This window comes from Thalassophryne amazonica, chromosome 13, assembly GCF_902500255.1.
Source record: "Thalassophryne amazonica chromosome 13, fThaAma1.1, whole genome shotgun sequence".
Classification (NCBI taxonomy): Eukaryota; Metazoa; Chordata; class Actinopteri; order Batrachoidiformes; family Batrachoididae; genus Thalassophryne; species Thalassophryne amazonica.
In genome coordinates, this window is record NC_047115.1 from 40,302,158 (window position 1) to 40,314,578 (window position 12,421).

Sequence of the window (12,421 nt, forward strand, 5' to 3'; positions counted from 1 at the left end):
CACTTCACACTCTGCCTCAAACCTGCCCAGTGTGTATCAGAGGTCACTGTCTGGTGAAGCTAACAGAAGCATATCATCCACAAAACTATTTCTAAAGTATTTATTTGTGAATTACAATTCAATGCAAATTTGGAAAATAACTTAAAAACAACAACAGCTGGGCCACACAGACTCTGGATGAAAACAGGCGGAAGATCCTTTGGAAAAACTGTGTCAGCTGGTTATTCCAGGTTCTCCTCTGTTGGCATCTCTGTAAATCACACAAACATTTTTTGTTAGTTTGAATGACATGATAAAGTAATTTAATCTGTCAGCACTGTTGAACATCTGACTGACCTGGAAAGATGGCTACTGTTTCAGCATCTTCCTGACTCATGGTGATGTCATCCTCAGCCAAGTCTGAATTTTCCACAGCTAAGACTGGAAGGTCATGTGGTTTGGACTCCACCAGGAAAGGATGATTGAGTATATCAGCTGGTCTGATTCGCTCATCCATATGGAGGCACATCATGCGCTTCACAAGGTCCACAAAGTCGGAACCCTCCTTCTTTGGCTTACTTATGTCCATCTTCTGATGAAGCAAGAAGTCACAAAATTAAGATGGCAAGTAGTGATACAGTCAGTCAATTAGACATTTAAGGCATGAATGTGTTGACTGTTGCTGAAGGAATAACCGAGAGGTCATGAGGAAGCACCTACCTCCATAATGCCATCCAGAGAGCTTAAAATCACTTATCTGGTTTCCTGGAACTCATGCCATACTGCCTTTTAATCAGTTCAGGAGTCTGCAGTCAGTATTTGAGTTAGCTCTCAGAAGAAATGGGTGGATGTATGTATATAGGAAGGTAAGTAGGTGAAGGTACCATCAATGGCCAGGTGTCCTGGCAGTCTATCCGTCTCCTGTTTTAAAATAGTGGTTGGTATTTGGTCCCAACCAAAAGAGGCAGTCTGGAGGCGGACCCTGTGTTTCGACAATGAACTTCATCTGGACACATCAGAAAAACACATTAAATCAAATGACATGATGCAAACATTAATTTTTCTTTCGCAAATTGCTGTGTGCTTCAGGAGGAGATGTTTATGTGTGACACAAAAGACTTACCACATCGTACGGATGATCTCCTGGATACAGGGGTTCTCCCACAGCCAGCTGGGCCATGGTCACAGCCAGTGACCACAAGTCAATTGCCTCTGTGTATGCCAAACCTAACAAGACCTCTGGAGCTCTGAGAAAGAGAACGATTTTACACATCATATCAAATTTGTGGCCCGATATAAGCAACAGCATCTTTGTCAAATGGTCTCTGCAGTGCTTGGACTTACTTGTACCACAGGGTCCCATGAAATGTTGGAGGCTCTGAAATATGGTGAGTGAGCTCAAAGTGAATGAGCTTCACCCTCAGTGGCCACGGCTGGGGGTCGACCACCATGGTGTTCTCTGGCTTCACATCACAGTGTATCATACCAAGGCCCTCCAGGTGGAGCAATACCTTGGCCATCTGCAGTCAGACAAATATTTATTGTTGTTAAAAGAAAAGAAACGACACAGACTGTCTTACTTTCATCTGTTTTAACCAAAGTCCAACCTGCTGCACAACAGCGTGAAGATCGCTGACCACAAGAGGCTTGAAATTTTGCTCCTCCATATAGTCCAGAAGACTTTGGTGCAGGAGCTGGAACTTTATGCAAAGGATGTCTCCATGGATGAAGCAACCGTACCACCTCACAATGTTGGCCTCCTCTTTTTCCAGTTGCTGCAATACCTTAAGATTGGTGATCTGTGGACAAGAAAGTCATTGATGAAGGTTTAAAACGTGGTTCAATTTGAAATTATTTTTGAAAGCAAGGATTCAAAGTGCAATTAGTCCTAGTTTCTACCTCTTTCTTTGCCTGCTTTATTAATGCACCCTTGTTCATTGTAATCTTGATGGCCACATCTTCTTGGGTCAGTTTGTATTTACAACAGGCCACCTTTCCAAAACCACCCTCGCCAATGAACTCCATCACCATATAGTCAGACTGAAGCACATCTCCCTCTTTGATGGGAAAATCATCTGTGGTGCAATGAGAAGAACAGTGAGTCAGAGACGAACACAACAGAGTAAAATATAACTTGTCAAACTTCATCACAGTCAGCTGGGATTGAAAAAAATAAGTTTAAAGCCTAGTATGTATTTCAACCATGGATTTTTTTTTTTTTTTTTTTTTTTTATAGCATTCATAAACAAGTCAAAAGTTTGAACATTTTTCTCCATGAAACATCTCAGTCTGTTTTATTACCTGACTGAATCTGAACCAAAAGACATACCAGGGTTTGTCAGTGAACAAACGTCTTCTGAAAGAACTCAAAACTCGTCTTTCCTCATCGACTGATTGTTGTCAAAGGAAGAACTAACCTCAACGGTTCTCTTTTCTAGGATTCAACAGATTATGACTCTTGAACTCCAATTCCTCTCAATTTGTGACATCATTTTTACAGTTTTTGATTCCATGATTAATCAAATAGTTGGGGCTAATATACGAAGCTCTGTCCCTTTAATGTTATTACTGAATTACATTTAAACCCACCACAGCATATAAGATGGACGTTTTTGGGGCATTATTTTCAAATGACTTGAGTGAAGTAACCGGATTAACTTATTCACACTAACCAGTCTAACCAGCACTGCTTCTGCAGTTTAGATTTCAAGTGAACTTAGTTTTAACCCAAAGAGAACATGCAAAAGAAATGACTTGAAGTCATTATTTGACTGCTCCTGTGACATGTCTGTTGTGTAGAAGTGTTCTACAAGACAGAGGGGGCCATGGGGGTCGGGTGCAGAGAGGATTGTGTAGCGGTCGAGGGCGGGTGGCCCGGCGGCCCGGTCCATGCTCACAGCCCCTGGCTGTTGGGACGTGGAATGTCACCTCGCTAGGGGGGAAGGAGCCTGAGCTTGTGCGGGAGGTTGAGAGATACCAACTAGAGATAGTCGGGCTCACCTCCACGCACAGCTTGGGCTCTGGTACCCAACTCCTGGAGAGGGACTGGACGCTTCATTTTTCTGGCATTGCCCACGGGGAGAGGTGGAGAACTGGGGTCGCATTGCTTATTGCTCCCCAGCTCAGTCGCCATGTGTTGGAGTTCTCTCCGGTGAACGAGGGGGTCGCGTCCCTACGCCTTCGGGTTGGAGACAGGTCTCTCACCGTTGTCTCGGCCTATGGGCCGAGCAGCAGTGCAGAGTACCTGACCTTCCTGGAGTCCCTTGGAGGGGTACTAGATAGCGCTCCGACTGGGGACTCCATTGTTCTCCTGGGGGATTTCAACGCCCACGTAGGCGGTGACAGTGAGACCTGGAGGGGGGTGATCGGGAAGCACGGCCTCCCCGATGTGAACCCGAGTGGTGTTTAGTTGTTGGATTTCTGTGCTAGTCACAGTTTGTCCACCACGAACACCATGTTCGAGCAGAAGGGTGTCCATAAGTGCATGTGGCACCAGGACACCTTGAGCCGGAGGTCGATGATCGACTTTGTAGTCGTATCATCTGACCTTCGGCCACGTGTCTCGGACACTCGAGTGAAGAGAGAGGCAGAGCTGTCGACCGATCACCACCTGGTGGTGAGTTGGATCCGCTGGGAGGGGAGGATGCCGGTCAGACCTGGCAGGTCCAAACGTATCGTGAGGGTCTGCTGGGAACGACTGGCGGAACCCTCTGTCAGCAAGGTCTTCAACTCCCACCTCCGGGAGAGCTTCTCCCACATCCCGGGGGAGGTTGGAGACATGGAGTCCGAGTGGACCATGTTGTCCACCTCCATTGTCGATGCGGCTGCTCGTAGCTGTGGTCGCAAGGTCTCTGGTGCCTGTCGCGGTGGCAATCCCCGAACCCAGTGGTGGACACCAGAAGTAAGGGATGCCGTCAAGCTGAAGAAGGAGTCCTAGTTATCTTTGTTGGTAAGTGGGACCCCAGAGGCAGCTGACGGGTACCGGCAGGCCAAGCGTGCCGCAGCCCGTGCGGTCGCAGAGGCAAAAACTCAGTTCTGGGAGGAGGTTCGGGGAGGCTATGGAGGAGGACTATCGGTCGGCCTCGAAGAGATTCTGGCAAACCGTCCGACGCGTCAGGAGGCGGAAGCAGCTCTCCACCAGCACTGTTTACGGTGTGGGTGGGGAGCTGTTGACCCTGACTGGGGATGTTGTCGGGCGGTGGAAGGAGTACTTCGAGGATCTCCTCAATCCCATCGTCACGTCTTCCGAAGAGGAAGCAGAGACTGGGGACTCAGAGGCGGACTCATCCATTTCCCAGGCCGAAATCACCGAGGTGGTTAGAAAGCTCCTCGGTGGCAAGGCTCCTGGGGTGGATGAAATCCGTCCTGAGTACCTTAAGTCTCTGGATGTTGTGGGACTGTTTTGGCTGACACGCCTCTGCAGCATCGCGTGGCGATCGGGGACAGTGCCTCTGGATTGGCAGACCGGGGTGGTGATCCCTCTGTTTAAGAAGGGGGACCGGAGGGTGTGTTCCAACTATAGGGGGATCACACTCCTCAGCCTCCCCGGTAAGGTCTATTCCAGAGTACTGGAGAGGAGAATTCGACCGATGGTCGAACCTCGGATTCAGGAGGAGCAGTGTGATTTTCGTCCTGGTCGCAGCACACTGGACCAGCTCTACATGCTCCATCAGGTGCTCGAGGGTTCATGGGAGTTCACCCAAACTGTCCACATGTGTTTTGTGGATCTGGAGAAGGCGTTTGACCGTGTCCCTCAGGGCACCCTGTGGGGAGTGCTCCAGGAGTACGGGGTCCGGGGTCCTTTGCTAAGGGCTATCCGGTCCCTGTACGACTGCAGCAGGAGCTTGATTCGCATTGCCCGTAGTAAGTCAAACCTGTTTCCAGTGCACGTTGGCCTCCGCCAGGGCTGCCCTTTGTCACCGGTTCTGTTCATTATTTTTATGGACAGAATTTCTAGGCGCAGCCAGGGTGTAGAGGGGTTCTGGTTTGGGAACCACAGAATCTCGTCTCTGCTGTTTGCGGACGATGTGGTTCTGTTGGCTTCGTCAAATCAGGACCTTCAGTGTGCACTGGGGTGGTTTGCAGCTGAGTGTGAAGCATCCGGGATGAAAATCAGCACCTCCAAATCCTAGGCCATGGTTCTCGACCGGAAAAAGGTGCTTTGCCCTCTTCAGGTCGGTGGAGTGTCCTTGCCTCAAGTGGAGGAGTTTAAGTATCTCGGGGTCTTGTTCACGAGTGAGGGATGGATGGAGCGTGAGATCGATAGACGGATCAGTGCAGCATCTGCAGTGATGCGGTCGCTGTATCGGACCATCGTGGTGAAGAGAGAGCTGAGTAGGGGGGCAAAGCTCTTGATTTACCGATCGATCTACGTTCCGATCCTCACCTATGGTCATGAGATTTGGCTCATGACCGAAAGAACGAGATCGCGAGTACAAGCGGCCGAGATGAGTTTCCTCCGCAGGGTGGCTGGGCACTCCCTTAGAGATAGGGTGAGGAGCTCGGTCACTCGGGAGGAGCTCGGAGTCGAGCCGCTGCTCCTCCACGTCGAAAGGAGTCAGTTGAGGTGGCTCGGGCATCTTTTCCGGATGCCCCCTGGACGCCTCGCTGGAGAGGTGTTCCGGGCACATCCCATTGGGAGGAGGCCCCGGAGAAGACCCAGGACACGCTAGAGGGACTACATCTCTCGGCTGGCTTGGGAACGCCTTGGGGTGATATGGATACGGATCCTGGATGAAGTTTTACTTTATATAGTCTTTGAAGGATTATGTCAAAATTACCTCACGGATTTTGACGAAATTTTCAACACAGATATATATTAGGCCATGGAAGACTCCAATAAAATTCGGAGGTGATCTGGATCCAAATCCAGATTCTGGATCAAGTTTCACTTTATATACGCTTTGAAGTATTACGTCAAATCTACGTCACGGACTTTCACCATATTTTCAGCACAGATAGATAGTAGGGCATGGAAGAGTCCACTGAATTTTGGAGGTGATCCGAGTATGGATTGGCGTATGTCAGAAATCTCTGTTTGCCTTCATTCACACCATCATTTTGGCTTTTAGATTTTTTATTAATTTTAATTCATGATGTAGAGATTACTTTTCACTTTGAGTTTAAAGGGCAGAATTTTTGAAAATTGAATCTACAAAGCCTGTTTTTATTTTTTATTTTTTTATTTATTTTTTTTGATGTACTAAAACATTTCTAACATGTAAAAGCTTAAGGGTTCAAAGACTTTTTCACACCACTGTAAATAAATAGTACACTGATTAAATTAATTTTTGTTTCTTGTTGCATTAGGCACACTTCAAAAATGAATGCAACTTACAGGCCAGTGTGAATAGACCTGCAGTGCAACATGTAGTCTGGAAATATGGCAGATGTTTAAGGAATTGGCAACTTCACGTCTGACTGTAAATTATTGTCTCATCTTCTTCCTGTCAGGCAGTGGAGAGGCTGATCCACCCAGCGCTCTGTGAGCAGTGCATCGAGTTTCTGGAGCGCCGCCTAGTTCAACAGCTCAACAGCAGTGTGGAGAGAGCAGGAGAGGAGGTGCTGCACTCCTTCATCCTGGTCCACACCAAACTACTTGCCTTCTACTCCAGGTACAGTCCATAGAGATGTTTTCACAAACCGTATTTCCAGAAATAGTCTTGAGGGTATACCAGACTGGGTGGACCGTAGAAGGCGCGCAGTTTATTTATTTATTTATTTATTTGGTTTGTTTTGTTTTGTCTTAATGCTGTCTTTACTTTCTCTTTATTACTTCAGTCGCAATGCGAGTAGGCTCACCACCTCAGACCTGCTGGTACTCATCATCATGGCACAGAATATGTATCCTAGTAACACAGATCTGGATGACCCAGGTCCTGAGGTAGGACTAGACAAGCCATCTGCACAGCATCACCAAGCTAGTCCAAGTACTTAGCTCATTGTCTGATTGTTGCTTCTGGCCTTGGCCTATGTAAAGGATATAGAGAACACATCCGGTTCTGGTCCTGACATTTTCTACACCCCAGAGGTTTCTCCTACAGACGGAGACTCCAGTGGCTCAGGTAGGTTGTGGAGTCCTCATCCGCCAAGGTAGCTGCTGAGGAATGTGTGTATTACCTTTCTCTGAACATGAAGAAATATCTTGCTGACTTTCCCACGCCTCTATCTTATCAGACAGGCCAGTGATTAGTTCTTCTCCTGTGTTTGAGTTTTGGACCCAGACCTACAGGCAAGAATCTTGTTTTCGATGTGCTGTAGATAAAACGTTCGATTGACTGAACTTACCTTTGGAAAAAATACTTGTTATTAGATGGGAGAAGACAGTTTGAATACTCTGCAAGTCCCACCGCCTGATCCTTCAACACCCCGCAGAGTCTTCTTGGAGGTCTCACACAAGGATGGCCTTTATCCCATGATGCCTCACTCTATGTACTGTCTGCCACTGTGGCCTGGCATCACACTTGTACTGCTCACAAAGGTTTGCCCATAGCATCGCCTGTCCATTCATTAATTTACATACACACAGTTTGGTCGAACAGATCTTACTTTTTTTTTTAAAAATCTAACTCTTTGCGTTTGTCATCTTCAGATTCCCACCAGTACAGTGGCCATGTCAGTTTATGTGTTTTTAGAGGCGTTTGCAAAGCTGGAGAGGCATTTAAGTGAAAGTCAAGAAGGTTCTGCTACAGCTAGAGGTCAGCCTCACGTACACGACCTCCATGGTAAACTGGATAAATTCATCAAAGCTTTGAGCTCAACTGAGATACAGGTAAATGTGGGTAAGGGTAGATGTCACTCGTGTGAATCGCCTTGGGACAACTTATGTTATGATTTGGCACTGTATAAATTGAATTATGTCTTTCAATTTTACCCAAGGCCAAAATATGGCCATTGGGTATTGCGAAGGCTTTGCGTCAAACTGTCCATCCGTTTGTCTGTCTGTGCTCAGCATGAGTCCAGTCCTATTAATGTCAAGGTCTTCAAATTCACAGGAAGCATTCTAGGGAAATAGACCTTTATTTTAAGAGGTTAAGGATGTTTTAGCATTACGTTGTTTAAATCTATATATCATTGTAGTGATAGATGGTTACTCTGTAGAGGTGGAGATGGACCTGTTGTCTGCCAATTTAGTGTTTTATCTTTAATAAAATTTGTTTAAACGTTGCTTCACAACTGGCACAGTGCCCTATTGCCCTCTAGTGGTCACTGACCGCCATCAACCATCAACTAAACCATCGACAATCCTAATACTGTAAGATTTATTTTTTTTTTAATGCACTCCTCCTTACCCTGTTTTGTGTGTGTATACACAGAATTTTTTATGCTACAACTGTTATAACTACAATAACTATATAACTACACACAGATGGGGCGAAAAAAGATATACTGTGTATATATAATGTGCTCTATGTAGCTGTTTCACTTTTGGCTGCCCCCCTTTGGTCAGGGTCAGCACAGCAGATCCACATCGGGATTTGGCACAGGTTTTACACCAGATGCCCTTCCTGATGCAATTCCAGTTCTACATGCAGCAACACACACACAGAGCCCCTAGTCTTCCCAGCCAAGTACTTATCAGGACCAACTCTGCTTCACGTCTGAGATCTGGCTGGATCAGGTGTCTGCTCAGCAGACTGGCTGCAGTGTGTCCTGTGTAGTATTAAAGATTCATCCAAAAATATATTATTTTTGACTGGCTCTCCTGATAATTGTTGCTGTTTGTGTCATTTTCTGTCCAGTCCGCCCAGTTGCAAAGTGTTTGGACTGAGTTCAAGAACCGAGCTTTTGTCAGAGGAGGACTGAGGTTAACAAAGAGTAAGTCTTCTGTAACTCCCCACTGGTCAGAATATGTCAGAGTAGCTCTTCAGTGGTTCTGTATGTCTTTCAGTCTGATCCAGTTGTGTCAGAATATGAAGACCCAGCTGTGTGGCATATACCGACAATGCTTTGTCACTGATTCTGGATCAGCCGGCGTTCCTCAGCGCCTCTCTACCAGCCTGCAGGAACGAGCCAAGTCCATGCTGCAGTGTGTATCACTCAGTTCTTTTCATTGTTGGAATCAACCTTCAGGAGTCATGATTCCTCTGCAGGGAAATCTGTGTGTCCATCATTTAATGCCTTTGTCACTGTTCTTCTCTCATGTTGTTTCTCTCATTCTTCTCTTGTCAGGGAGAAGCTTGTGGACTGGAAGGATTTTCTGTTGGTCAAAAGCAAAAGAAACATCACCATGGTGTCATATCCTTTAGAATCCTACATATTGGATATTTTGGAAATGCTGTATAATTTGGTGCTTTCCATTAAACGTGCTGCATTCAAATGACACGTTGTTCTCCCCAACTGTATTGATCTTGACCTGCTTTATCCCACTTACCTGGAGGATTTTCCCGGCCTCATCCATTTTATATCTGTGGACCGTTCCACTGGCCAGATGATCGCACCATCGCTCAGCACTACAGAACGCACTGCCTCCGAACTGGGGAAGGGTCCCATAGCCAATTTCATCAAAAAAAAGGTAAAGCGTATGCTAGGACTATTTAGTTGTTTTAAAAGGCTGGTATCTCCATGCTTTGTTTATAACATTTCAATTCATTTTATTTTTTTATGCAGCTGCTAAAGTTTTAAGTGTCTGTTGGTTATGTATGTTTAAGCTAGAAACCTTCAATCACTTTCTTCTGACTTGGATAAGTTTGTCATTTAGTCTAAAGGCAGAAAGAGGTTCTTGGTGTGATCAGTGTGTTTCAACGATAGTGACTAGAAGTGTAAGTTTGTGGCTTGTTGGCCATGTGGTGACATTCATCTTTGTTCGATTTTAGAAAATTTGCCAACATTCAGTAATTTATGTTAGTGCAGTCATTGACAGGGAGACATGGAAAGCTGTGTACCATCAACATAGGACTCGTAAGATATTATTTTCAATACAAGCCTGCAAAGCAGTAAAATGCACAGATCAAAGTACAGAGGCCCAAGAATTGAGCCAGGTGGAAAACCCTGAAGAATGTTGTTTTCAACTGAATTGAAGAAGTCAGTACAAGACGTTTCCTAGAAGAAGAAGTAATAAGTCCTATGACGGCCCATTGGTGCCGGTGTCACAGACCGAATAGCCACCCCTAAAAATCAGTCCGCCCTACCTTCACTGCGCATGCGTCATCAGCTGCGGTTCACGGATTATCACCTCGTTTCTGCTTAAAACTGCACTCCAGTCATCATCTATCTTAGAGACAGATATCTCAAGCTATTGTACAACAATCATTTCCACATAGATTCAGCATTATTTCATCATAAATGATGGAGGGAGCGATCAGAGCGCCACGGCTACATGAGCTGCTAGCTGATGCGTTCACTGCATGTCAGTCATTTCAAAGCGTCAGAGGTTTTCCTTGTTTCTGCTTAAAATGGCCTTGTTTCTGCTTAAAACTGACTTTAGAATGATTTAAGAGGTTTTACCTTGTCATCTGATGTTTAATAATAATTAATTTGATCGCTTTTGGTGGAGAGACTGTTTTAGTCGAGTGGCTGAGCTCTGAAATGACGCATGCGCAGTGGAGGCAGGGTGGACCGGTTTTAAATATTGGGGTCACTTGAGTAGAAATGTGTATTGTATGAATATCAGTCATTTGGGCGACTCGGCATGGACATCAGGCTTCTGAAAATGCACGTCGCCCTCCAAAAGCATGTTATTGTATTAGTACTAATAAGAGAAAAGGCTTTCGGTATTGTCACATGGGACATCAATAAAATGAAAAGTTGGAAAAACTCTGTTACCTGTTGTATTGTACGTACAAAGTCAAACAAGCTGACAAAATTTACAGCAATTGGAACAGCTGTTCTTTTACTTGTGTCTGACTGTATTAAAATAAGAGCTTTGTTGCAACTCTAAGAGGGGTGACTATAACTTAGCCAGCAATGCAGGTTCTTCATTAATAAAAGGATTTGTGTGTTTCCTCCCCAAATACAGCTGATTGTCAGAGTGCTTTGGGTCAAGAAACTGAATGAATACTCTACTTAATCTTGGGCCACATTGCCCCATTTGGCTCCATGCACAGATGTAGTTGTAACTCCTAAGTGGCAGAATGAGTGCATTGAGTCCAAAGAACCCATCATCTCTGATGTTTGTCTTTATTTTGCCAAACTGAAGGTCTGGAAGTTGGTCAGTACATCACGGTGCTATCTCCAGAAAGGCTACTCCACTGTTACATTCCGCGATGGAGACTTCTACTTCTGCTTCTTCCTCTGGTTTGAAAATGAAACCGTAAGTTTCTAGTACCTTATGGTTGAAAAGTTGTGTAGCATTACATCTCTTTCAGCAGATTCGACATATAGTCCTTGCATTTTTTTCTGATTTTCAGGAGAATACAAGGATTGTATGCATCATTTAATTTGGACAAAACAAACACAGACAGTTCACTCAAAACGTTGACACACTATATTCACTGGAGCTGGTTTTTAGTCGCTGCTATTTGGGGTGCATCACTCAGGCTTCTTGCTGTGTGAGTTTGCTGAAGTTCACATATTGTTTTGCCTCTGTATAACTGACTGTTGACTGTGGTTACCATGACTGTGTTAGCTAATACCAGATGGCCTACACTAAAGGTAACCATGGTGAATATTTTCTTGAATGCGATCCATCAGCAGTCAAAAGTGCGATATCAGTATAATAATGTCTGGTATGACTACTGGTATGCTTCACATGTGGAAATCCCAAAATTCTCAAATATTTCATAGCAATGCAAATGATGTCTGTACTTGCTTAATCAGGGCTACAAGTTGGAGGCCATTGACCTGCCTGTAATAGCTGATGACTCTAATCCCATCGGAATGCTTGCCTGGGACTACTACAGGTAAACTGATGCATCTGATGCAACTCAGTAGATGAATCGGTGCTGATTTATAAGAAGTTATGTTTATGTTGCAGGAAGTTGCTGCGGTATTATAGGAAGAGTCACCCACGTGAGGTGGTGAAGTGCTACGAGCTGCTGACTGTTCACCTCGGGGTCATTCCCACTGAGATCATCCTGCAGCACTGCAGACAGCTGGCCAGCAAACTGTGGGAACCTTCCCGCAATCCACTGCTGTAGACACACCCACACATCTAAAAAGAGGCCACCTACACAGTGCAGAGAATGATAAATCACTTCATACATATATGGAGCAGGTAAAATAAATATTGAACGTGTCACCATTTTTCTCAGTAAATAAATTTCTAAAGGTGCTATTGACATGAAATTTTCACCAGATGTCTGTAACAAACCAAGTAATCCATACATACAAAGAAACCAAAACAAATAAGTACAGAAATTAAGTTATGTGCAATAAAATAGAATGACACAGGGAAAAAGTATTGAACACACTTTCTGAAATGTATTTAATACTTCGAACAAAATCCTTTGTTGGTAATTACAGCTTCAAGATAAATTCTACATGGAGACACTAGTCACATGCA

At 45.0% G+C, this 12,421-nt stretch overlaps 1 protein-coding gene across 1 annotated transcript in view; it reads left to right on the top strand.

The window, feature by feature from the left end:
- The window catches only part of hps1 (HPS1 biogenesis of lysosomal organelles complex 3 subunit 1), a 29,208-nt gene extending 17,131 nt beyond the window's left edge, over nt 1-12,077 (top strand). The window contains 14 exon segments of the mRNA XM_034185223.1: nt 6,433-6,593; nt 6,760-6,862; nt 6,959-7,043; nt 7,156-7,191; nt 7,194-7,210; nt 7,292-7,459; nt 7,571-7,750; nt 8,721-8,800; nt 8,870-9,007; nt 9,151-9,216; nt 9,349-9,493; nt 11,117-11,230; nt 11,737-11,819; nt 11,894-12,077. Of these exon segments, the coding sequence (XP_034041114.1) occupies nt 6,433-6,593; nt 6,760-6,862; nt 6,959-7,043; nt 7,156-7,191; nt 7,194-7,210; nt 7,292-7,459; nt 7,571-7,750; nt 8,721-8,800; nt 8,870-9,007; nt 9,151-9,216; nt 9,349-9,493; nt 11,117-11,230; nt 11,737-11,819; nt 11,894-12,056 (1,539 nt within the window). The 3' untranslated portion in view covers nt 12,057-12,077.
- The last annotated feature ends 344 nt before the right edge of the window (nt 12,078-12,421 follow it).